At 32.6% G+C, this 27,758-nt stretch overlaps 2 protein-coding genes across 3 annotated transcripts; both read right to left on the reverse strand.

Moving 5' to 3' along the window:
• Positions 1-367: 367 nt before the first annotated feature.
• LOC132750936 (uncharacterized) lies at positions 368-17,024 on the reverse strand. Of its 2 annotated transcripts, XM_060741028.1 has the most exons (15): positions 16,907-17,024; positions 12,967-13,108; positions 11,933-12,081; positions 11,559-11,648; positions 10,928-11,081; positions 10,464-10,506; positions 9,822-9,983; positions 9,139-9,194; positions 8,629-8,766; positions 8,254-8,425; positions 7,149-7,250; positions 6,640-6,688; positions 3,518-3,684; positions 3,032-3,248; positions 368-422 (listed from the first exon to the last, which is right to left on the reverse strand). In XM_060741028.1, the coding sequence occupies exons 2-15, from the start codon at positions 13,035-13,037 to the stop codon at positions 385-387; spliced, it is 1,608 nt and encodes a 535-aa protein (XP_060597011.1). In that variant the 5' UTR covers positions 13,038-13,108; positions 16,907-17,024; the 3' UTR covers positions 368-384. The 2 variants fall into 2 exon arrangements, with proteins under 2 accessions (XP_060597011.1, XP_060597010.1); XM_060741027.1 differs by lacking the exon at positions 16,907-17,024 and having other exon boundaries at positions 12,967-13,189.
• Positions 16,829-27,758, reverse strand: LOC132750935 (uncharacterized). Its single transcript, XM_060741025.1, has 5 exons — positions 27,608-27,758; positions 25,245-26,121; positions 23,703-23,861; positions 23,169-23,604; positions 16,829-22,182 (listed from the first exon to the last, which is right to left on the reverse strand). The coding sequence occupies exons 2-5, from the start codon at positions 25,788-25,790 to the stop codon at positions 19,496-19,498; spliced, it is 3,828 nt and encodes a 1,275-aa protein (XP_060597008.1). The 5' UTR covers positions 25,791-26,121; positions 27,608-27,758; the 3' UTR covers positions 16,829-19,495.

Below are 27,758 nucleotides of genomic sequence, written 5' to 3' on the forward strand. Positions count from 1 at the left end.
TAATGTTGAATGAAATGTATTTGTTTGACATCCATTAGTATATCTACTTCGATAATATAATGATTAAAATTTATGTACGACAATAAAAATCAATTTACGAATGTCCACATACATATATGTGTATATAAATCACCATTAAAGGTAGTATGATTGGGTAACTTATAGACATATTGCAGAAATCAAATAACTTGTGTTGAATGGTGTTTGGCAAGTCTACTTCCTGTATATAACTAAAGGTTAAAAAACAACACATGAAATGGACAAAACACTTAAACTGATTTCATAAATGAGGTAGTGTGTGAGCTCTATTCAAAACCAATTCCATACATCGATTTTATCATAATTTTATTCATTAATTTGTTCCACTTTGACACATTTTTTTCTTCAGCTGACCAGCACGTGGGAGACGCTCGGGGACCCACCTGTAATGAAACAATAAATACACACATTATTTTTGTTATTTATGACAATTATATAGTGTGTGCTCTAACAGACTGTTGTGGAAGACACTTTAAACCATTCTGGAACCGAAATCAATTAGCATTTTTCATTGTGATGTCTGACGTCAGCTCAAGCTCTATATAGAGGATATTAATTGAGTGTAGTTTCATACTAAATTAATTGAACGAGTTGAATAAGATCATATTATCACATAAACCGCGGCGCAGGAGTGTAATAAAGCCATTTAATAAAAACGATATTACACTAGACAATATTACACTATAAAAAAGCGTTAAAGCGCGCTAATATTAGCGTTACACTATAGGCTCGTCAAAGAAAAATGACTTTTGTTAACAGTTTGCCGTTCTTATTTTTATATATATATATGCTCGCATAATATGATTTTATTCAACTCGTTCAATAAATTTAGTATTAAACCTACACTCATTCAATATCCTCTATTTATGCGAGCCTCTGGCGAGCATAATATTGTTTTATTCAACGAGTACAATAAATGTAGTATTAAATCTACACGAATATTATATTCTATTTATCACATATATAAAATAAGAACAGTAAACTGTTAAAATGAGTAATTTTAAAATGACGCGCATATAGTGTAACGCTAACATTAGCGCGCTTTAACGCTATGTTTCTATATAGCGCAAATGACGTCACGTCAAAGTGTTATTACACTAGTTTATTATGCATAATAAACTAGTATAATAACACTTTGACGTGACGTCATTTGCGCTATATAGAAACATAGCGTTAAAGCGCGCTAATGTGAAATATATCAGTGATATAAAAACTGGTAATTTCACTGTTTGAAACAGTGAAATTACCACTTTGATAATTTCACTGTTTTGAATTTAAGCCCCTTACGTTGTTTCAGTGAAATACCAGCGTGCACAGAACTGGGTACCAACTTAATGACGTGACGTCATAAATGACGTCACGTTGTATTATTATTTGTCATTTAGTTGGTTTCCAGTACTGTGAACGCTTGTATTTCACTTAAACAATGTGGCCATACCACGTGACTTTTCGGGTACGGAGCACGCCGATTTTTCACCCAATTCAGGTACGTTTTTTATTTATAACTTATTTATTACTCAACCGATTTTGATCAGATAAGGCGCAGAGTACCCGTAATTATTTCAGCTTTACACGGTATATCAAAATTCTGAAAACCACTGAATGGTTTTTGAGAACATTCGAGTACAGTTTTCTTCTCATAGCCGGGGCCGAGGGGAACGGTACAACTCATTTGTCATAACAAGCGATTTCTAGCAAGTCATATGTTTTTTGCCACTATTTCATAGAAAAATACATGTTAAATCTGATATATTTACTATGTCCAATGTATTGAGTGAATGCAGTGATGTTTTAGCAGATTTTCATAAAGTTATGTTGAAATGGTACGGAGCACACTGTTATTTAAAAAGATACGGTACACACACAATTTCTGTCTTTGAAATAATTCTAAAATAAAATATATAAAAATTTTATTTGAATTATAATGTGAGTGATTTTTTTTTATAATCATACATTTTATTAGTTTAAACGAGAACTTTTGGACCTGTTTTGCAATGTATCATTATGCTTACAATAAAAAAACATTTTGAGAGTACGTCGCGCAAAATTCGATTTTAAATGTTGAGCAAATAATATTTGGCTATAAAATGATGATATTTTAGGGAGGGATACGGAAGACATTCAAAATTTTGGTTTAAGTTCATTTGAAATGATTATGTATATTTTTTCGGATTATAAAACGATTTGTGAAATTCATGGACATCTGTTATGTGCGATTATTCTTTCATTTAATTTATTTGTTCGAATATATAAATGACTGTCTAAGTATAGGTTAGAGTGCATATTGGGTGTTCTTCGTAAATAAGAAAGCTAAAAAGGAGCGGAGCTTGCGAAGCGACTGTAATTGTACTCGAATGTTCTCAAAAACCATTCAGGGGTTTACAGAATTTTGATATATCGTGGAAAGCTGAAATAATTAATGGTACTCTGCGCCTTATCTGATCAAAATCGGTTGAGTAATAAATAAGTTATGAATAAAAAACATACCTGAATCGGGTGAAATATCTGCGTGATCCGTACCCAAAAAGTCACGTGGTATAGCCACATTGTTAAACAACGTAACGGGCTCAAATATTCAAAACAGTGAAATTATCAAATTGATAATTTCACTGTTTAAAACAGTGAAATTATCAGTTTTTATTTCACTGATATATTTTATAAACCACCGAAAAGCATGTAATAAATGGCTCTATTACACTCTTGCGCCAGAGGCTCGCATAATATGATGTTATTCAACTCGTTCAATAAATTAAGTATTAAACTACACTCATTCAATATCCTCTATATCTGTGTCCAGTAAGTTTAGAATTTTTCATCTTGATATTTCAAAAATTAGTAGTGGACATTAAGAGACCGTTAATATGAGCATTTCCAACTATATATGTAGGGATAATGTAGTGACCAAAACATGCTCCCGAAAAAATATTTTATGTGGTAGTGTGTACTGTACAAAAACAAATAGATTTTTTTTCTAGAAATTTCACGATATTACCAGATGTTCCATTTAAGTGAATTTCTAGATCGATTCCTTCGTCTGACAACTGAAACTCCTGCGTCAGTAAAATTTCTCCTCCGTGTTTCACTTTGAGCAGATAGTCTCCCTTAAATCCTGTCACTGTATATTCCTCGAGGCCTCGAAGCGTTTGAAAGTCACGTGTTCTCCACGTGTTTTGATATAATTCCTGGTATGCTAAACCGGCAGCGTTTGGCTGGAAATAAAGAACTTTTATTAGGATAAATGAAAAAAAATCAATCATCCAACAGTGTTAAAATCCATAACTTAGGTTGAATTGTTGATCTATCTAGTGATATATTTCCAAGTAACAGTTATTCTGTTCATTGGATATATTTTCAAATATAAAAAATGACATGTTTGGGTGCAATTCAGAACAAACGAACCCACATTATCATGTCTAAAACTTACATGAACATTTTTAAATCAAAATGTAAACATTTTATGCTTAAAAACAATACTGACTTCCACATTTTTCCCTGTAAATTTTGCAGCTTCCGGTTCCCATATCTGACCGTCCCAGAATCCCCAGAAAACCACTCCGTCAATTGAGGGGTGTCCAAAAAATATAGTCATAAGATCCACTAATTTTTCAGCTTTCAACGTGTCATTTATCTCGTTCACCGCAAATTCTGTAATAGATTTTTTTATTTATAAATAGGTACCTACTATTGTTATTGTGTAAACAAAATAAAGATCAAAGCACAGAGGGCGCTGAATTTGTTTGAGTCTCAGAATGTCAGGAAGGTGAAGGCTGTGAGATTATAAACGAATTTGTTTGTATAGTGTCACCAATGCTGTTTCCAGTGTTATAACTATAGTAAATTGGCTATAAGACTAATTGCAACACTAATATTCAATTCAATGTGTATGTATTTAGCTTAAACAACTAAAAAAAAATAACAAAAACAAAACAAAAAACATGAGTCGTCTTAACTCGGATTTGAACTACTGATCTCTCGCTTCCAAAGCGAGCGTGTAAACCCCTCGACCACTGGGAGGTTATAAGATAGTAACCTGAAGAAAACCTTATTACTCTAAATTAAGGTTTGTAACCCTTATTAATTTCGATACATTTTGTTCACGGTAAACCTGTTGTTTAACACTGATGTAAATAATCATGGAGCTTAATATAAGCATGTATATCTTTAAGAATAACATAATCGCACATTCTCAATAAAATAAAGCATTTCAGGTTGAAAAATAATAAAAATTTGATGTTGTCATTGTGTCATTTTTTATCGCTGAAGTAAAAGTTTAGGGTATTTTGCAAGTTTGCCAGAAATATTTTGAACAAGAAACTATAATATAACAGGATGGCATTTATTTCGGTAATGACACTGTGTTTCTTCGGTAACGTAGATTTCAGATCAAATAATGTAACATATTGGCTGCATATTAATAACAAATGTCTGTAAAATATATCAAAATCTGTAAATTATCTATCTAGAGGGACTTTCTAACCCAGCAATATTCAAGGAAGTTGGGTACCTTGCTAAGTTTCAGTTAATTTCTTCAAAGTTAAATATTCGTAGAAAGCAAAAATAGTCAATTTTGGAAATGATTATTTTATGTCTTCATTCAAAGGATATATATCATGTAAAATATATGAGAGGTCGAATGCATACACAAATCTTGTATTAGCATATTTTTTTTCCAAAACATTCAAATTTCCACTTTCTTAATATTTGGAATATGTATTGCTAAGCAGTTCTATATTTATTCCCATATAGGATGTCACGTATGTTTAATTTTTTTTCAAATGCAAGTAAAGGTTGAAAAAATAATTTTATTTTTTGTAAAATAATTTATATTTATAAATGGATATTATTTTAACATTATTATATATAGAATGAAATACGGCCAGTAAGCTCTTTGCAGAAACGAATTAGTTGTTGCTGAGAACTTCAATATCTTGTAATATATTTTAACATTTCTGCTGGTACATCAACATATTATTAATATATCTTTCCTTTGTAAAAGCACGTTTGTATCTTCTTACACCTAATACAAGGTAACCGTTGCTAACAGGCATGCTTATCCCAACTTTATCTTTAATTTTCAAAAATTGTTGAATTGTAAGTTGGAGTAACGTATGTTTCACACCCACTTATTTATGAACTTTATCACGGAATTGAAACTTACATGTGAAATCAACTTTTTTATTTAGGAATCAAATGTACATCATTCTATTGTCATAAAAATGCGATTTTATGTTTTTATATATGCATGTGTAAACAATATAAAATCTGCTTGATAAAAGTAACGTTTGTTTCACTGTGGTTACTTAAACAAGTTAAAACTCGACCAAAGTTAACAAAATTTACTTACTAATGTCAAATTGAAGTTAATGTTGCTGTTATACGTGCTTTCTGACTTCAATTTCCCTTTTGATAGACTTACTTTAAAAAGTTGATAACGTATGTTTCTGTAACGTATGTTTCATTTTTACATTGAAAGTGGGTTAAAAATGACGCAAGACCATTTAACCCGCCATAATTTGTGGTTAATATATCAGAATTACACACATGTTAATTTTCTTTCTTGTTTGGATTATTCTTTGAATGGATTGGCTCTTAAATAATGGTAACGTATGTTTCTTTTTAAAATGCTGTTGAAAAGATTTGAATAAAAAATGAAAATTTTCGAAAATTGAATGATATTTGAGTGGCTGCAAGCTTATTTTTACTTATAATTATATATATGCTGTATTATTAAGCATGCATCGATTCAATTATGTAATTTCGGTTTCACTTCTTATTGTTTAAGGTTTGTCACTATTTATTTATATGCATTTGGCGACATTTGATTATCCATTATATCAATGAGATTTTATCAGTCAAATATAATTTTTACCAATAATCAAAGTGCATATACACACAGCAATGACTAATTGCACATGTTTTGTTTATTCTGGAACTTATTTTTCTGAAACACAATTTCAAAGTTGAAAATTCTAGTTGGCGACAGTAACGTATGTTACATTTTAGGGCATAAATGCTACTTGTAAAAGAAAAATAACAGATAGAAATGTAAAACTGAGAGAGTCCCCATTAGACAAAGTGGCAGCCACTTTTCTATTGACATTTTGACCTCAAGAAAAACCTTCGTATAAGAGCTACCCAGTGGAACATCAAATGCTGTGTTTTATTGAGAATGAGCGAATATTAGAAATATTCGACCAATCGGGAACGTTTTTTTACGAAAATTAATGCGCATGTCATTTGACAATCTTTACGTAGTGATCTCCCCTTAATTTTTCGGTGTTAGTGTACATATAAAGGGAAGTAACTTCGAGGAGTTTGGACTACTTTCGGTATTTGCAAATCAGCACATCAGGGTCTGAAATTTCGCTACCATTATTTGTTTGTTCTGACGACCCAAACAAATAAAAACAAGCGTTGCAGAAACAGTATACCACGGCCGTGCATATATTTTGATGTGACGTCACATAACTTTATGAAACTATTAAAATTGAGAATTCTATTATTATCACCGGTAAAATAATGCCATTATACTTTTCATAACTTATTTGAATATGCCAGATATTACTTCTATTGCCTGTAAATTTTATTTTAAAACAATACCTGTAATAACTATGGGTAGATCAGCCTCGGCTAAAATGTCAAGTCTAGCCTACAAGAATAAGAAAACAAATATATTTAGCCTGGGTAAATAATAAAATTTGCTTGCCATGTTAAAAGTGTATAATCATAACACAAATAATACTGAGTAATAGCATAATGTTTTTAATAATACCTAATACTTGTTCACGAAAACATATGCAAATGAGATTAGGAGCAAAATATGTTTTGAGTGAATTTTAACTTTATTTGTGGTGTTTGATAAAACAATTAAATAATCGCTAATTCCGAAAGCGATTTTACTATTGTATTTAGTCAGTGAGCATTCTATGATATTCTATGTTGTATTATTCCCATTAAACTATGTTTTTGTCGTTGAAATGCAAAATAATTATTGTACCGTTCCGGATTAGTAATTGGATGATTTTCAAAACGAATATATTCTAAATCACATATAATATACCCCGCCTCTCTTTTAATCCTCGGTATATTTTGAAAAGAAACTCGAATACCTGGACTAAGGTCAAATCAATGTCGCGCATATGACCTTGAACTCCGATCCCACCAATAGGCACGCCTGCCTGCTGAAACCTAACAGCGGTGTCCTTCATTGCCTGAAATTGTAAAAGTAATTAACAACATTTACCGGGTTGTTTTTTTACTATCTTAAGTTATACAACTTGGCCCTTGATGCTCTTATGTTCAGAGTCAGCATTGTTCATTGCGTTCATATTTTCTCACAACATCGTCAAAGTTTACTATGTCCCTCTTCACTGCCCAATTATGTCAAAGTCCATGTAAGATTTATTTTATTTTGAAATTGTTTCCAATTTTCATCACCCCTCGTTTAGTGAATTCTTTCCATAAGATTCATATAAATAAAAATCAGCACACTTCCCGGGTTTATCATACTCGGCAGCTATTGGTAGGTGTTAATGATTAACACGTTTTTACTGCAAGGTGTTCCCTGCATCACCATCCATCAACATATCACCAGGTACAACTTCCAACTCTTCTTCTGGGAGACTCTCACCGTCTGCCATATCTACCTCCAGTTCTTCCTGAGCACGTGGGGTATCCGCCTTTTCTTCATTTCTAGCCCCCCATTTTCGAAAAAATCTAAATCTTCTCTTGCTTTTGCCCGATTTATTTTTCACTTTTTTCTCAGCCTCATCGGCTGTGATTACACTGCGGACTGCCTTTGGTGATTTTGATTCCTTTCGCAGCTGAGCGAGTTCTGATAAACTCTTCGACTGGTATACTCTTGTTATAACAAGGTCGTGTACCTTGTCGTCGTCGTCATCACGTTTACATTTCGAAGCGCAACATATAAATGCGAGAAATTTCGACATTTTAGATTTCTTATCCTCTTCGTTTGCGATCTTTGTTGTTACTAAGGAAACGGACGTTGTATCTAACGAATCACGTGATGTTTGTAACGTCATGATGTCATAAATACACCGGAGTAAAAACTTTAAAGTAATTTTATTGGATAAAATAAGCATATCATATTTTTATATTTTAGAACGTTTACAATGTATGCAAGTATTACGAAGCGGAAAGTATCAATTCACTTTTAGTTAATCTTTTTTTTTAAAGTGAAAATAATTTAATTACCACTGCGACGTCACAATTACTAATGACGTTATAGTCGTTAAGAAAGAGCGTCGGGTGATCGTCCCACTTGTGGATTTGCCTGAACATGTCCATAGTAATGTCAGGATTACCAGATTCACGCTCAAAGAAGTCTCCATGTAACATTTCATTGTTCACATCCCAATGTTCACATCTGAAATATAATTCAAAGATAACGTGCATATACAATATTGAATACAAAATTGAGGTATAAAAGCAATATTTCTGAACATGAAAGCACTGTAGTACAAGTTCTTCTCCTTCTATATAAATCTTCTGTAAGTGTCGTTTTTCATAAATCTTTGCAAATCATTTTTTTTTTAAATAAATTACAAATATACATTGAAATACACTCACAGTCCCTTTGTTTGGTTGACTACGCCTTCGATTCGCTCGGCAACAGCATCAATTAAATCTTGTCCCTTTAGAAGTTTAACCCAGTCTGGTACTCTTTCATCTACTCCCCAGACAGCGCAGTGACATCTTAGAAGAATTCTGTATAAATAAATCATCAGTTTATACTGCAAATGTGATGATCAGAAAAAAAAAAATCATCATCATAGTAAGTATTAAAAATTTTATATTAATTAGTTTTACTATTGTTGTCATTATCATCAGCATAATCTATCATCATTAGAATTTTTAGCATCATCATTATCATCATGATCATTGTTAGCATATTTTTTTTCATCATCAACAGCAGCAGAAGCATTATCATCATCTCCTTCCTCTTCTTCTTCCTCTATTTCTTCTTCTTTTTTTCTTCTTCTTCTTCATTATCATCATCAGCAGCAGCAGCAAAATCGATACCACAACCATCAAACCTCTAAAAAAAGTGTTTTGTTATGTCTTGAAAGTTTTACTTACCCCTTTGAAGCTAAAGTGTTCATTGCGGTAAGGGGCGTCGGATAATCAATGAAGTTCTAGTTAAAACAAAAATACATTGTATATATACATTGTAAATTAATTTAAAATACGATTATCGATTGCGTTAATAAAAAATCAAAATAGGAAGGCTTTACGTTATAATTATGGCGGAATAGTTGTCGTCGTTTCTGAGAAAGACAATCAACATAAGATTTGATCTTTTCTGTGCCTACACTGGAGAATTTAATATCACAACAAACAAAAAAGGAGCGCCTATGACGCGCGCCATCGGATAACTATACAATTGAAATACTATTTCCATGTTCGAAGCACAAAACCAGTGTGTATGCTTAGAACTGCGTTGTAAAAACAAAATGCGGAATATTTCTTTTAAAAGAAAAAAAAAACAACATTAAAATTGTTCAGAAAGGAGACTTTTTTTCACGAAAAGGGCCTTTAATTCGCATCCCCGGTATAAACTGAAATTTCTCACAATGTTTGAAAATGCTAATAATTTTCATCAATCTAGACTTGCAGCTTGTCTATAAACTGTTCATCAGAGGTACGAAATAGGAAAAAAAGCCTTTGCGTCAGCCAAAAGTTGTTTTCAAAAGTTTAATACAATGTAGAGTGAATTGGGGCCAATGCAACTCTAAATAAATCATAAAATGACCACCTCATACCTCCTTTCGCTGCATTTGCTTCCACTTAAGTGCATTGCCTAGCACGCTCCACTCATAGTTCTCATAGAAGACCTTCTGGTATGGCAGGTTCAGATCGTCGTCTTCTAACAATGCGGCTCGAACCACTGACCCAAAGATAAACTCATGCTTTGTTTGCTGAAGCTACCATTAACGGTGTTAAATATATTTTATTATATTATATCAATGAAATATTGAGAAATATTGATAAAATAAATTGCATATTTTCATTTTCCGTATTTTCACTGTACAAATTTAGATTTCACTGCTATGAAACATATTTCTTTATTTTCTGTATTTCCTATGGTGTCTTGTCGAACTAATTTCTTCTATATATAAAATACAAATTTAACGGGGAAGTCGTTGTAAGGTCAAAGAAGTAAAGTAAAGTCAATAAACAAAAGAAATTGCAAGTGTTATAAATACGGGATTTATTTTCATCTCGTGGTTTGAAAATCTCGAGACAACCACCACTTGAATAACCGCTTTGTGTTACAAATGTATATGACCGACAAAATTTACAAACACAACATATATAAAGAAAAACAAGGGGATAAATTAAATCCGTTTTATGGAGATTATCTTTAATCTATACTATAAATGGTAAAGAAATTATGGGTATACCTCGATATCTAATGACGTAGATTCAGCGTAATCTCCGGTCATCCTTAAATGATATGTATATATATACATGAATATACATATTAATTTATGACATTTGTTTTCATTCTAATTGTTTAAATATATTTTTTATCACATTTCAATACAAAAAAGTGTGATCTACGATATATGTATTATTACTCTACTAAATTTCTTCTTTCATTTACAATTCCGAGATACAATGATTATATGGTATATCATTCAATTGGGTGACTCAACCGTTGTCTGCATTGTGTATGGTCAAGGCTGCAATGGAAGTGTAGACTCGAACTGGCCCTGCACCATTTTCAATTTTCTCGTCTTCGACGTTCTTTGTCGATTCTTGTTTTTCTCTTTTTTTCTCAATAGTTGTAACAAAAGATACTCAAACAGTGTCAATTATTGTAACTCTTGCTATTAAGGAATAAACATGTCATACTAGTACTAACCTAACAGTGATGTCAGCCTTCCTATGTTGTTTTATTCTATCATTGGCTTTTATTCTCCAGTCAGGATCCTCGGTTACGAACACTAAACTGGCATCATCAACAAGATAATCTGTATGAGCCTCTGTCGACACGTAAAACCTACATGTGTGTAGTCCTTCAAAATGACAAATCAGAAAATTCGTGTTTAAATATTATAATCTGACATCTTTGTCTTATTAAAGACCCGTCTTTGTATTAAAATTACATGTATATTCCTATCAATTCATTGAATAGTAATAGTAATTTGTTTTATTTCGTATATCTTCACATTACCTGCATCATCAGTTTATCTTTTATCAGTATCAATATATAACAATATAATGGCGTTTGAAAATGAAACTGTAAATGAAAACATTTGGTTTTGAGACTTTGTATACAAGAAATCTAAAGATTTGGAATTTGAGACATGGTATAAATTACCATATAGCCGAGTAGTTAACTCCTGTATCGAAACGTACAATAGGATTTTTACACGCATTTCATAGGGAAGATTATAACGTTTGAATGGCTCTTCTGTCACGTGTTATTCCCCTCAAAAAGGGTCGAAAATGAATTCATATAAAACCCGACGAAGTTTTAAAATTGACCCTACCTTCATTAATCTTTCTCACACCTCCAACTTCATACCATTGCCCTGCTTGAACCAGTGGAGTTTTTCCAAATTTCATATATTTTGCTGTCTCTGAAAAAAGAATCAAATTAAATTTTGTGTCACTTAGGCGTTTCCTAAAGACATTGTAGAATGTTAGAAATAGTCAAAATTATGAAATGGTGGATACACGATTATCTTAAAGATATTGATTCTAGATACAAGAATCGTCCTCAACAAAGGTTTAAGGGTTGTATTTTGTTCTGATTTTATCAAACGCACTTTGAAAAAATACATGTAATATATTTACAAAATAGGGAAAAAAACATTGATTTTTGCTAAATTTATTGTTGTAATTGTGATATTTTTATACGAACCATTTTCATCCTCACATTTCATGATCAGCTGCACATCCTGGTAAGTTTTGTTGTTGGCAATATTGAGTAGCTTCACAAAGGCGGTCAATTTATAACGAGAACCTCCATCAACATTTACAAATTGAGCCAAGCCTTTCCAGTTAGCATCCCTAAACATAAATAGATTGTGTATAAAACAAATAATGATGATGATGATGATGATACTAATGATGATGATGATGGTGATGATGATGATGATAATCGTGATGATAATGATGATGATGATGACGATTATGATGATGATGATGATGATGATGATAATGGTGATGATAATGATGATGACGATGATGATGATGATGATGATGATGATGATGACAACGACTAATGCAACTTACACGGATTTTATATTTTATTATATACTAATATATGAAATATTGAGTAATATTGATGAAATAAAATGCGTGTTTTTATTTTCCATATTTTCACCATAAAAAAAATATTTTTCATTGCAGTGAAAAATATTTTCCGTATTTTCACTGTTGTCTTGCCGGAGTACTTTTTTTCTAAATTCAGCCAATATACAAAAATAAGGGAAATTATTTCAAATTGTAATGTCAAAAAAGAGGAAAATGTATATAATAAACAGAAAATTTCAGTTTTTTCTATGAATACATGATTTATTTGAAAATTATCATTTTTCACTCGTGGCTACAACCACTCATGAAATATTTATTTTCATACCACTCGATGAAAATAAATCCTGTTTTTTTAGTAAAAGCTTGAATATCATCTATTATATCTATTTATCACAAACTAAAAAATAGACTGTTTGAAGTGAAAAAGAACCACTTTTCATTGTCGCCCCCTATAGTATAAAATGCTTACATTTAGCGCGTCTTAACGCTACAGTATGTTTGTATAACGCAAATGACGTCACTTCAAAATATAAATATAATAAGTACTTGTAGGCTTTCAAAAAGTCTGTTTAATTTAAATGGATATTAACTAAACATAACTTATTAAATTTAATTGTTAAACGTAATAAAGTACCGAACCTGTTAGAGACTTGCATACTAAGCGAGCCAGTGCGGGCATCACCATTTGGAGTTAGTGTACATCCTCCCATACATATCCAGTTTCCTAAACCAGAACAGCTTGACTCAAAATCTCCGTTGTCTAATAAATTTGTTTGTGCCCCTACATCGTGAATTATAAAAAGGATAGAAAAACATAAAATATTCTTCAAAAATATCATTGTCGGCTTTGCTTAAAATCTTATTCGGACCACACAGGTTGGAGAAGTGTTTTTCAATTAATTTTTCATGGACTGTAGTGGTCAGTATGTATTGAATCGTTATGACTCAAATGGAACCTACAGGGATTCGTGACGTTGCTGATAGAGAATCAACATGTACAGCCGTAGGCCGTAACACGCAAAATAATCTCACTCTAATAAGATGAAAGATATCTCGATATAATAGAGAGATAAAAGTCAGTAATTATAAACAAGTATGCTGCACCCACGAACGCTGACCTGCCCAAATGACGTATCAGGCTTGTTTTAGTTCAAATGCCCTCGTTTAAACTAACATCACAAAAAATCACAATCTGGTGCACGTTCTATGCCTGTTATACCCGGAATATGAAATAGAGGTCTGATTTTTTTTAACCTTGAACACAGTGAATCCAAACAATACGCTAAAATCTTATAACGCGTGTTACGCCCATGAATAAAGGATATATGATCTAGGATTGCACTTCATGAAGAAAATTGTTGCACCTGCATCAAATTCTAGTTACTTTGTTCCCTTTCATTTCACTGTGAACATAGGAGGCATTTGTCTAAATAAATTTCGAAAATAGCAAATACATGTAGCAGCAAGAAATCAAAATATTCAATATGAAGACATTTCAAGGAATTTACAATTACATTTTGATTTTTTTTTCTTTTTGGTCTTTATACATTTATCCATAAATATGCACGTAAGTTTTAGTAAATTTAAAATGGGCAAACATTGCAATTTATAAGTTTTCCACTTTGTATTGTGTCTAATCTTAATAGTAAAAAGATATGCCATATTTATATCTGAGTTTGAACATTTAGAATGGCCATTTGATTGGATACATATTTTGTTTTTCATCTAAAGTGACAAACAGTAATTTATCTAAAGGCTTGTACTATCTGTCAGTCACCTGAGCTAAATCACCGTTTGTAAACAAATTGTCGCCTGCTATTACCGATTAAACAGCAATAAGATTAACGCGGTCAGAAAATGCATACTTCTAAGTTCTAACAAATATCAAATTATCTAATCTATATTTTTTTAAAAATCAAGAGGATAAAAACTTTAAATTATTCCATAAGTATATGCATAGAATAAAAACAAATATCATCATCTGCATATGTGGGCTCAAATATTTGTATGGTGGGCGATCATCGCCATCTAAATATTCGTTATCAAATTTATTCAGAACAAAGTTTCGAAAGTTTTTTTCATTGTAAGACAAAAAAAAATCGAAAAAACACTTAGTTAAGTTTCGAAAAAAACTCAATCTGACCCAAGTTCAGGTCTACTTATTTCCTACTTCCTACAGTAGCTGGTTTTGATCAGATTGCTATTAACTTGACTCTCTCTTTCTCTGGGGTATAGTCAAATGCGTCTGCAATTCGAATTTATCTATTTCGTAAAATAGAATACACTTGCGTAGATACATGTAGGGTAGGATCTCACACAAGTTAACATACACTATTTATAGGATGTTTATTAATTAAAACTTTTTTTTACAGTACTGTATACTTGTAATACCGAAATATTTTTGGACAAGTACACAGCTGCAGAAACCATATTGGTTAAGGCGCCAGCATATATGCAAATCATAACGAACAAATGCAGATCTAATATGTAACTTATTATTGTAGTTGTCGCCTATCTTGAACGGCAACAGGACAGTTGACTAGATTTGACCATTTCTACACGTACACCGCCTACCCTAATCCAACCAGAATGAAGAACATTATACCACATGGTAATAAAATGGACAACAAAATAAAACTCAAAAAGGGGCGCATTAATTCGTTGTGGAACGGATCCTCCACCATAGGGCTGACAAACCAGTGTCCGGCTCTAATTTCAATTCTAATACTGTCGGAAAACTTTCTCTATATATTGTCCAACAATATTGACCTGGCACTTCATTACGTTGTATAAACACTGACCAGTATCTATCGAATATATCGATATATTTTAACTAGTCAGTGCATGTGTGGTGTATTGGTATTGATGTCGGACTGTCGGATTACCGATCTGAAGGTCTCTGGTTCCAATCCTTACCAATACGTTCTGATTAATTTTATTAACTTGCAAGAATGAACTTAAAATCGTTTTATTACACCGTGTTTTGGAATACCTTTTAAGTGGTGTTTTTATATACATTTTTTTCAACGGTTCTCACTGTGACATTATGCAATCGTAAATGCTTTAGAGCATACATGCTTTATTAAAATACTACACATACACACAACAGGAATAATTTTAAGAAAATGGCAGTTTAAAAAATAAAATCGAAATCGCTGAAATAGGATTCGAATCTACTAGTTTATGTTTATAGTCTTCCACTGAAACCCCTTCACCAATTGCGCAATGAAGGATTTCTATTTCATAACATTTTAACATTTCGATATTTACACTCATATCTATTTACAAGTAGATCGTAACGTTTACGGTAACGTTTACGGAATATACCGACTACAGGGTAAAGTGCAAGAGTGCCAGGTCAATGTTGTTGGACAATATAAATAAAGAAGTCCGGTAGCGTGCGTTATTCTACAACAATGCACTCGCCGTTCTTTTTTCCTCCCTCTGTTTTTTCAGTCCCATACATTGACTTTCAAAAATCTTATAAATAAAAACAACTTTTGTTGAATTTCGTTCTGAAAACTATCTAGAAAGACAGAAATGATCTATCTAATAAGAAAATGGGCCTTCGTGGCTATATTCCTACGCATTTGAACCCAAATCGTGCATTATTCTACAACTGATATTTATTTCCTAAACAGACAACATCATGGTTACGTATAGTTCAGCTGTTTATATCGGGTACATATAAGCGCTGATTTGATACATATCTTTCGTGTCATTAACCAGTTATACCTTTAATATGTGACCACTATCACTTTCAAATACATTGTATATTATTAATAATTAATTGTTTTCTAATGACAATAACAGCTGTTTGTCAATAGGCCAAACATGAATTATGTCCAATGTCGTCACCAATACACATGAACACATGGTGTCCCTGTTTTGCAGACACCCCTTATTTGTATTACAAGAAAGGAACATATTACAATTTATCGTGAAAAATAAGTTAAAGGAATTTCACCGAGGTAAAAAAGCATAATAATATAAAATTTAAAATTTTCCATTGATAAATTGGGGCACATAGAATCGAAAGATTTACAAACGATAATTAAAAAAATATACTCAGAAATAAATTGCAAATCTTTTTTTTGTGCTGTTCATGGCCCGATCTGAGCCAGTATTCAGAAATTTTGAACGTCTTGGTCTACATCGAACGGAAAAATAATCCCGAAAAATCATTAATTAACAATCCCGTCATGTCAAAAAAACCTCAGTGAAGTCCCTTCAAAATCCGGCTTCCGCCATGTTTGATGAATACAGAAAAGAATGTTTTGAAAATTAATCAAATATTACGTATGTTGAAGATATTGGTTGATAAAGTGGGATGTATTTTGGTTATTAACCTTCCCATTCACATTATCCACTAAAACTTTTTATTGTCGTACATGTACTTATTTTTCACTACCGGCAGTTGTCACATTGACTTTCTATGGACAAATTGTCAAAAGTTTATTTACTTTATAGTATTCAATGCTTATAAACAACAAGCCATATAAACACTTTAACAGTAAGATTTTAATGTTGCTTAATATTTTTTATTCTATATAATAAACTAAACAACAAAACAAATTACTTTAAAATGATGGTCAATATTCCGGCCAGCAGAATGACCTGTTGAATCACATCTAAATTCACAATATGTGTATGTAAATGCCTGTACTTGCAGGACATTTTATCTTTACCATCATGAATCATGCAATGTTTATAATTTAAGGTGACTTACGTCATAATCACACTTATCAATGTACTAATTGGTTAATACAGTTTATATACAGTGTTTAAGACAAAATACGACTAATTCAAGGTTCATGTTGCAATGTCAAAACATGTATTATCTTACACAACAAAAAGTGTTTACATCACTGAAAAAAAATTCATGTACTTGTATATCTAACATATTTCATTTGTAATTAAGTGCAAAAAAGATCTAATAAAAAATTCATTCCGTCACAGAATTTTAACATGCAAATAGTTTTCCATTAAAAATAGACTTATTTATATTTATTGCTCGCCAATTTTTTTAAGCCAATCACCGACGAGGACTTTTCAAATTTTCAGGTTTCAAATCTTAATAGAACAGATTTTATATAAACTGGACGTTTTATATTATAAAACGCAAGTGGGCGGAGCACTAAGCCGGTTAGAATGCATATTGGATGTTCTTCGTAAATAAGAAAGCTACAGTCGCTCCGCAAGCTCCGCTCCTTTTTAGCTTTCTTATTTACGAAGAACACCCAATATGCACTATAACCTATACTTGTATAACGTTGCGAGTTCTATAAAAAGCACATTATGCTTTATGGATGAACATATATTTTATTCTTTAGAAAGAGAAAACGTGGGTTTTATAACGTTTAAGCTTTTTAAAACCTTGTTCGTGTCTTTGAGCGCATGTTTAAATATATACATGTTTAAATGGCGTTTAGAGGTAATCATGCACATAAGAAATAGAAACAGCAAAAATAACAACGTGATGAAATAAGTGTTAACAAACAAATAAAAATCAAGCGGCAAAAAGAAAAAAACAACAACAATCTATATAAAATAAATATAAACTAACAAGAACTTCACAGGAAAACAAAAGTAGATATACATGTATTTTTGTTTACAAAATATAAAAAATAAAGATTATCAAAAATATTGCAAGTGTCTTAAACAAAAGACACAATCAATTGTCACTAAATGTAAAAATCATAAAGCATTTAAAATACAAGTGAGCAAAAGCCAAACGTCTTAAAACATTACTGGAAACATAATGCGATATTACTCTATGTATAAAAATGTAAGTTTACAGAACTGTAAGTATAACAAAAGTGTAAGTTAAAAATAAATGTAAGGTAATGTATAGAGTAAACATTAATATAAAATAAGTTTAAGTACAAAAACAAGAACTTTCACTAAAAGGGGCGAATATACTTCGCACCCAGCTTCTTTACCGAAAACAAGGGCCACAACAAGCGGGAAGAGGCGGGGGCACCCTTCACTTTGTTCTATGACTTTTAATATGGGACAATAAAGATGTAAATAAAATATACTTCAGGCCGTATGATGTTATCAAATACGCCATTATATTCGATATGTATCAAAGCTATGCATAAAGTTCTACAGAATTTAAATATATTTTCATATTTGACTTCGGGGTAAAACATTTGATGACCAAAATCAGTCTTGGAGACCTCCTCCGCTTCACAGTTTTGTTTTAGATATGTTTTAGCCTTTCAAACGGAACAGCTAGCGCCAAAACATATCATAGAACTGTCATGATAAAAGTTTATACTCGAGGTTACAACACAGGCGGATTTCTTTGATTTTGTGATAGGATAAATGTTATACCCACATAAAGTGGCTCCTGATATATACCACATGGTTCAGGTGTGTCCTGACATAAGTATTGCTTGCATGTTCACTCACACTTCTGGCAACCGTCTCAAAGTCTACAATAGAAACTTGTTCGTGTATCTGCTTTAGTACTAGTTAGGTAACGACAGGTTTTATAACATGTTAAAGATTGGTATAGTTGGTGAGCTGGTAAGCACATCCTACAGATCTTATTATGGTCAAATCGTTGGGATCAGTTTAAGTATTGCGCTCTTCTGAATGTCTTTTGAATTCAACCACTCATCTTAAATATGATATCTTTACTTTATCAATACAATTATTCCGCCAGCTTTTATAACATGTTAAAGATCCGTCTAGTTGATGAGCGTTGGACTCATGTAATAGAATCATTGTCTATCAAACATTTTCTCCACGTCTCTTAATAGAACTAAACGATTTGCCTCATAATTGACCGATTCTTAATCTCTGGCCGTAAAATGCCATAAAATATTATCAAAGTTCAATCTATAAATTTATTTCTTCTCTATGGCTTAAAGAATATTTTAGCGTCACCGGCACGTTTGCAAGTTATCTATACATAACATACTGACTGCAGTACAACTCCAGATTTTAAAGATTTTAAAAGAAAACAGGTTCTCGTGATTGTCACGTTTGCAAGATTCCCACACCAAAGATGCTGACTGCAATACAACTCAATGTTTTAAAGTTTCTCGTGTCACGTTTGTAAGGTGTCAATACCAAACATGCTGCTGACTCTGCAATACAACTCCATGTTTTAAAAGAAACACGTTCTATTACCGCGACTGTCAAGTTTCAAAGATTTCTATACCGAGCATGCTGACTCTGCAATACAACTCCACGTTTTAAAGGAAAACACGTTCGCGTGACTGTCAGTGTACTCATCGTTTATTACAACAAATTTTGCAGATTGCCTTATGTAATTTTTCATCTCATCAAAATGACTCACTGGTGTGATCTGACAATTACGTAGTACTACTGTCACAGCGTTTTCAATTATCTCAGTTTTTTCTAAAAGTTTCCGTAAAGCGTTTGCTGACAGTTTCATGTCCTCCAATTGCACATACTCTAGATTTTTCATTTCAGGTGACAATTCAAATAACTTATCACCTATGTCAATTCTTTTAAACACCATAAATTGTAACTGTATCAAAGTTGATAAAACATTTAAGAATTTTTCAGCATCTTGTTCACAGAAAATGTCAAAACACCCGAATAGCTTTAAATTTCTCGCTTTTGGGAGAACGTCAAGAATTGCAGACTGCACTCCGGCAGAAACAAGTTTTCCCATCCCGACCTTTTCTAGAGATGTGGCGTTTAACTTTATTTTTGACAGTGGTACAGTGCCTATATCGAACACTGCAAGATCACCATGCTCTGAGAGATCGAGCTCTAATCCTTGACAACTGTCTCCATGTGTACTACATGAAATTTCCTCTAAACATATCTGTGTCATATTTCTTTTCATTGAAATCAGTTCTATCAGTTTTTCTAACTGTTCGTGTGTCATTTGCAAACATTCAAGAAGGATCGCTTCTAAATGACTCATTTTGATAACTTGTCCAAGCACCTTTTCTGGTAGGGATGTGTGACTTGGAATCCATCTGTTAGCCTCCCAAACGGAACAGCTAGCGCCAAAACATATCAAGCTGTTCAATGATGCCTCAGAAAGTTTGTCCAGTTCGTCTTTGTCAATTTCACCAAAGATTTCAAACTTTTCTAATTTTTCAATCAAGCTTATATCGACTATGTCTTCTAGTTTTGGCTGACGTCCTGATGTCCTAATATCATTCAAAGATTTTATCTTTCTTTTGTTCATCTCAATCAATTGTCTTAAACTGTCGGCATATTCTTGAGATGCAAAATCGCCGTCAAGAACAAAGTCTTCAATCCATAACTCGGGAACTGTTTGACCATTCCTTAAACATTCTTTGACAGAAGCTATTTGCATATTCTGGAATTCTTTTAAAGTTTGGGCATTTTGGTTCCATTCGCTCCAAGCTAGAACATCGCGTCTGCATTCAATAACAAGGGCATCTTTTGCAATAGTGTCATTCATTTTTTCTGACAGAACTGTTAAAGCATTTGGACAAACTCCTGCTAGGTACACAAAGATATTGCTGAATTCAAGAATTCTTTCAATGGAGCAGCATACCTTTAAGACGGTTGTCATTATATGGTCAATGTTGCTGAGAGATTGAATATACAGCGCGCAGAAAAACTCTTGAAAAGTTTTATGGATGAAAGAAACAGTGAACTCCCTTGATGAAACTGTTCTTGTCTTGTTCTTTGTCAAAAGTCCCATTTGGAGACAGCACCATAGCTGATCATCGGTTAGGTACGTATTTACCACATCCCTTTCAAACACAAGTGATGATTCCCTATGCTGTTCGAACAGTGTATGAAATGCCAACTCGCCTAATGCTGAAATAAGTCCATAATTCTTCTTGCAAAAGATTGGCAGCGGTATATTTGGAACTCTTGAGCAGTCAGCATTTGCAATCTCAAGAACTGGTCCTTTCTTAAGTTCATTTATCTTAAGTTCGCCATGTTGAAACAGAAAGTCTATAATGCTGAGATATACTTGACATTTTGATTCATCAATTGGTCGGTCATCATGCCAGAGACATATCAAATGAACAAGTATGACAGGTGTTGAAGTAAACTCTGCTAGCTGATTTCGTTCAGTTAATTTCTGGAAATGTTCAATCTTCTTTTGCTTATCATTAATCTTATTAAGGGAATAGATAACATTTCCAGTGAGTTTCTCGACAGACATTTTCTTCAACATTTTCATCTCAATATGCTTATCGATCATACTGGAACTTATCTTTGCCTCGTGTAATTTCCATGGGCGTGTTGTATAAAGCATGACAGAATTCGGTCTTGCTCTTCTATGAGGAATCGAAGACAGCTTTCGACATCGTGTAAATGTCGGGTGTGACCATTCATCCAGCCCATCCAAAATTATCAAACATTTCTTATGATGCAGAAGTTCCTTTACAATACCTGACTTGTACAGATGTGCTCTTGACAAAAATGATATAACTTGGCTAATAATCATTTCATCAACATCACATTCACGACCGTGCTCATTTCGAAGAAAAATGAAAAATAATAGGTCGAATCCATTTATAGCGCTGATTTCATCCTCAAACACTAATTGAAGTTGATCATTTCTATCATCAGAATTTTTACAATGACACCAAATCATGCAAAGGTGTTTTGCAAATGTTGTTTTCCCGAGACCAGCATGGGCTGAAAGAAATATATTCTGGCACGGTTCAGAACCATTTGAGAATATATCATGGCAACAAGTTAACTCTTTACGGCCATCCGAGTTTATCTTCCTTTGATAGTTTCTATCAACTTCTTCTATATTCGGCTGTACGAAAAAGTCCATCAGTTTGGTATCGTTTTCTGGAACAAGTGGTGTAACTGGTATTGATTCAAACTCATCTCGGTAAAAAGCAACAAGATCTTCCTGTAAACCTATAAAAGAAATATACATAAGTTTATACAAGAGATATCCATTTAAACATTTTAAGAAAAGCAACACATAAATAACACGGACATGGTCTGAGTCTGTACAACAGCCATGTCGAAATACGTCCACGTCCCTTCGCTCTATGTAATCTTAATTAGGTAAGACAACAATTCTTTAGAGCTTTAAGTACTTGACAAAATCATCACGAACGACTACAAATAATAAGAAAATGATGCTTATAAATAGGATGGCTTTTCCAGTTGAAACACGCTCTTTAACAAACATGCCAAGACCCATTTGACTTTATTGAAATAGAAACACATGAGCATCACGCTATTTTATATGCACAACAAAACATCGTTTTTTAATACTTACTACATTGTATTTAACTGGTTGAGTTAGAACAAATTGAAAATTCTTACAAAAAATGGTGAATCAAATCCTATTTTTAATTCCCCAAAGCTATCTCTGACGAAACATGATTTCAAACATCTAATCATGGTTATAAAAACTTCTGAGAATCATTCGTGGCTATATTTTGCAGTTTTATAATACAAATCTCGAAACGAAAAAGTCCGTCCAAGGTTAAAAAAATATACCTTTACATTGATAAGAAAGTTAATTTCGAAACACAAAATTTGTGAAACAAGTTTGAAGTTTGAATATTAGAATGTGCCATTTCTGTATTAAAATGTTTGACAGGTTTAGATTCATATAAGAGGGTGTCCGTGGCCGAGTGATATTAAGGTCGTTGACTTCAAACCACTTGATTCTCCCGGCTGTAGGTTCGAGCCGCGCAAGTGTCTTTGGATTCTTTCATGTGATAAAGATATCCAGCTAGCTTACGGAACGCTGATGGTTCTACTCGGGTGCTCGTTTCTGCCTGAATTAACACACAGAGAATGTCGTCATATGACCTATACTTTATTAGTGCGATGTGACACCCAGTGAAACAATACAATCAAATAGTCTCTTCTTCTTTCATACTTACAGTACATGACTTCATCAAGTTTAACATCGTCCTTAACCGTCTTATCTGTAAAGATGTGATTAGAAGAGTGTTCCTCTATTTCAGCTATGGCAGATTTTGTTACGTCTTGAATGTCGTCTATAAAGTGTTCTTTCCTCTTTTCAACTTCATGAATCGTATCTGACTTTAAACGCTTAGCCGCTGTCTGCATTTCAAAAATGGCTGCCCGTTTTGACGAGTCGATTTCTGTCACAGCTGTCGATTTTGCATTCACTATATCTGCGATCGACTGACTTGTCTTTTGTTGCAATTTGCTCAAAGCATCACTGATTCCTTGGAGACAATCTGCTTGTTTCTGATCAAGCGTATGAAGTGAATCTTTTGTGTTGTCGTGTATTACACCATTCAAAACCATTGTGACATCTCCTGTTGTCAGAGTCAAACTATCTGTTTTCAACTGTAAAAGAAATTGAAATCGAAACAAAAATGCGACTTTCACTTTCTGAATAGATTTGAAGACCGAGAAAAAATTAGAGAGACTTTACTTCTGCTTACCTTTTCTATTTTGTTTACGGCTTCTTGAACTTCCGTTTTACTCCTCAGGTGATGCGTGCAAGTCAGAAATTCCATTAGGGTATCTAGGTAGTGAGTAACTTCTTCATCTCGGAAACAGAGGTTTGGAGAATGTCTGAATTTCTTACATATATATCTTGCCTATAAGAAGGAAACAATATTTTTGGCTCAAAATTAATATACAAAGAACAAAGCACACAAGAAGAGACTTGTTGGTCAGAGGTAAAAAAATCATTTTGATGAACGTTTAATTTTAGCTGTACTCAAAGGTAAATACCCTCTTTATAGCAAATGTTTACCACGATTGAACATACTTTAAAGTTTACGGAGTCTAATATAATTGTACTTCTTTTGTAATCTTGCTCTTAATTAAAAAATAGAATATCATTTTATAACATACTGAATGCTTAGTGTGGCTTTTTCTGTAAATTCGCTTTCTGAAAGTTATTAAGAACAGTTTCTATAACTTAAATGTAGTTAGTATTTTTTATATTACACAAATTTTAAAACAGACACTTATAGAAGTGCATTTTTTTCGGGTTTTTTTTCTGTTAATATATTCGATAACAGTCCGTTTATTTTAAATATTTCATTTTCTTTAATGCTGAAAATAATCAGGTTCACTGCCAAAAATTGATGAAATCCCACCTTAAACTATATTCGTTTTTTAATTTTTTTATTTATTTCTGTTTCAAATATCAATGTAATGGGTACCCTTAACACACAGTTCAAATATTTGAATTTAAGTGAATGAATTTAAGTGCAGGCCATATAACCACGACCCAAGACATCTTACTAGCTATCCGAATTTATGTCTGCTAATAATTTAAGGTCTGTATCATCGTGAATTTGGAAAAGGTTCTCGCGAAAGACATATGTAGGTCCGCTAAGCCCTTAAATGTAAGCTATTATTGTTATTTAAAAAACATTTTCCAGACCCCACTCTTTCGCTTTCTCCAGCTGTATGTTCGGTGCCCTGCTGGGTTCCTTTGAACCGTGTAGTTTGAATCTGTGTTGCAATGTTTGTGGGCTCAACAAAACAACATGTTTTGATATAACAGATTACAATCATTATCACATTATAATTAAGATAAGCATTATAATCAGATGTAGGTGGAGTCACATACATGCAGTATATGCATATCATTATATGTGCGATGGACTTTGTGAAGGTTTGAGTTGATACTAAACGTTAAAGGAGACGATTTGCTTCATTCCTTTTCTTTCACAAAGGTACAAAACCATTTATTTCTTTAAATTTTTAAGGTTATTCCTGGATAAATGCCCGAGGATCATTCTTACTGTTTCTTGTAATGCCCGGCGGACCAACATTACACAGAACTCACAACATCATTGTACATAGCATCATAACTATCATAACTTTAACATATCGTCATCATTATCATCTTCGGCATAATCATCATGATACACGTAATTGTCATTATCATCCTTATAACATTAAGATTGACAATAATAACTTGCATTATTATCATCAACATCATAGTTTTCTTTAGTTTTTCTTACCTCTTTGCAGTCTTCTTCTTCAACTTTTCCTGTGAACTCTGTATGATTTAACATTACACTGAGGATACCATTCAAATCTGTTTCAGACGCTGAATCTACCCCAATATAACCATCTGGTGGCATGTAGCACTTTGCTAGCTCCCATGGGTTGTCGCACCACTTCTCAACGGATGTGTTATTCCATGAAGGGAAGAAGTATTTATGATGTTTTCTAATTTTATCTCTAACTTTGTCACATATTCCTTTTGGGCATGGTCGATGGATAAATTTATGACCATGTAAAGAGCATGTGCCTGATTTCATAACACATATACATGTACCTCTTGTTTGACATGGCAGCACACTCTTTTTAGAACAGTGTAAGCACAGTTCATTTTTCGATATCTGTTCTGATGTTCGGACTTCATTCAAACATTTGCTATGGAATGTTTTAACAACATATGTCACTTCTGCCTCAATGCCTTCTTTTGTAATATGAAGGGCTAATCCTGTTTTCAACCAGTTGTGAAACTCCTTATCCACCAGTTTATAAGCGTAGTCTGACATTTTTTTTTAATTATTGCTCCGCCATTTTATTAATTAATATATCAATTTAAAAAGCTCTCTATACCCTAGTTCTTAAATAGAACATGTGTCCTGAGAATTATTCGACTTACTGGTTCATTGTAGATTCTTTATAGCAATTTACTTGTTTAGCACATCTTATCATCCAGCAGTTTGCATCAAATATTGCCATGCCTTTTGACTGTCATCACCACCTTGTAAACTTGGTCACTTTCAACAAATCTCTTAAATCTCTTGGAGTATGACGGAGGTGGGTTAAAATATTTGTGAAATATGCATGCTCACCCATCAGCTTTCTTATGAAGACTGTTATCTACAAATACATGTATAATGTATAAACATTTTAAGCAATCTAATAAGGAGTACAATATCAAACTGACTATTTTTCGGCCGTTAGTGTTATGCTCTAATTCGTTACACTCAAACGAGCATAAATCATTTACATACCTTTATAATACACCTTTGAAATAATAAACAATACAACACAGAATTTAAAGAGGCTAGAGGGAGTATTTGTAAGTCGTTTCCACTAACCGTTTATTTTCCCAACCAACTAAGACAAAAATCTGGATTTAAAGCTACATATCAATTTTTGTTAAGATAAAAAATCCAAACAAAGCTTCCACATGACTTATATTAAAAAATTTTCTAAGTAAATTCATCTGTTAAAATATGCCAAATATTTCGTGTACTAAAGGTAATGAAAAATAACGTTCCAATATAACTGAATAATAGTTTTGCGATAAACTGACGTTTTTGAAAATGTTCGAAAGTCAAGTTGATGCGAACGGGATACCCAACCCTACTCCAACGTGGGATTGGGAGGTATTGTTGAGGGATGAATCCAGGTTCAAGACATAAACCCAAATTTAGCGGTCTAAAATTTTAATGTCATAATGGAAAAAGGAAACAAATTTTGGAAATTATAAAAAGGCAAAGGCACAGATCATTTTTCCCTGAAATGAACTCATTTCATGTACATAATTGTATGCAAACAGAATAATAATTTACAGTGAATCAAAACAGAACTAATTGAATATGCCTCATCGATTTTTGAAAGTCCATGGATCATATTTATTTCGCGTATCAAGGCAAAATTTTACTTTGCTCCAAGTTGTACATTATCCTGAAAACGAAAACAATTGTAAGAAACATTTACAAAACTTTCTGTATAATAAAATCAAAAATATTTCAATATTTTCGGAAATTTCACATCTAAACGGCTTGACAAATAAACCTCAAATGCCCGCTTTGTTAATTAAAGAAACTCGTGCACTATTGCCGCCAAAAACATAACTTCCGATTACTTCCTTATAAGGAACTACTAAGTTTTATTTATTGTTTTCGTTTGTCTTTGAGCGTGCGTTATCGATGCATATTACGGGTTAAGTGCTTTTAATTCATGTAATATATGTAAAAATATGGTATTAAATTAAAGTTAACCTTATTCAAAATGATTTACCCACAGACAAAATCAAATTTTAAACCATGTACACATATATTTTGTATCTTTATCCTAAGAAGAGATATAACTCAGAAGGGAATAATTTTAGATGCATAATATCTTGATTACGATCAATAAATTAACGTTGTTTACATACTCTAAATTTTCCTTGCATTGTTTATATCATTGACACATTCGAAACTGCCCCTCTATCTAAGGTAGTTCTTAACCAAGATACAAAATGTACCACGTGCATGTTAAAAAGCAATTACTATTGTTATTTATTTATTAGCTATACTTGGAGAGAACAACAACAACATCAGACTAATGACAAAAAAATACTCAACTAAATTACCTTCTGCAAGAAATCCGTTGCTAAGTTTTCATTTACACCAACTTAATCATACATTAAAGATGTCACTTATCAATGAAAACAATGAATAAAGTATGTAAACAAGTCATATGATTTTTGCTATAACTATCTTGGGGAAAACCCTCGGAAAAAC

Source organism: Ruditapes philippinarum, unplaced genomic scaffold (assembly GCF_026571515.1).
Source record: "Ruditapes philippinarum isolate M1 unplaced genomic scaffold, ASM2657151v2 ctg795_1_1_1_1, whole genome shotgun sequence".
NCBI lineage: Eukaryota > Metazoa > Mollusca > Bivalvia > Venerida > Veneridae > Ruditapes > Ruditapes philippinarum.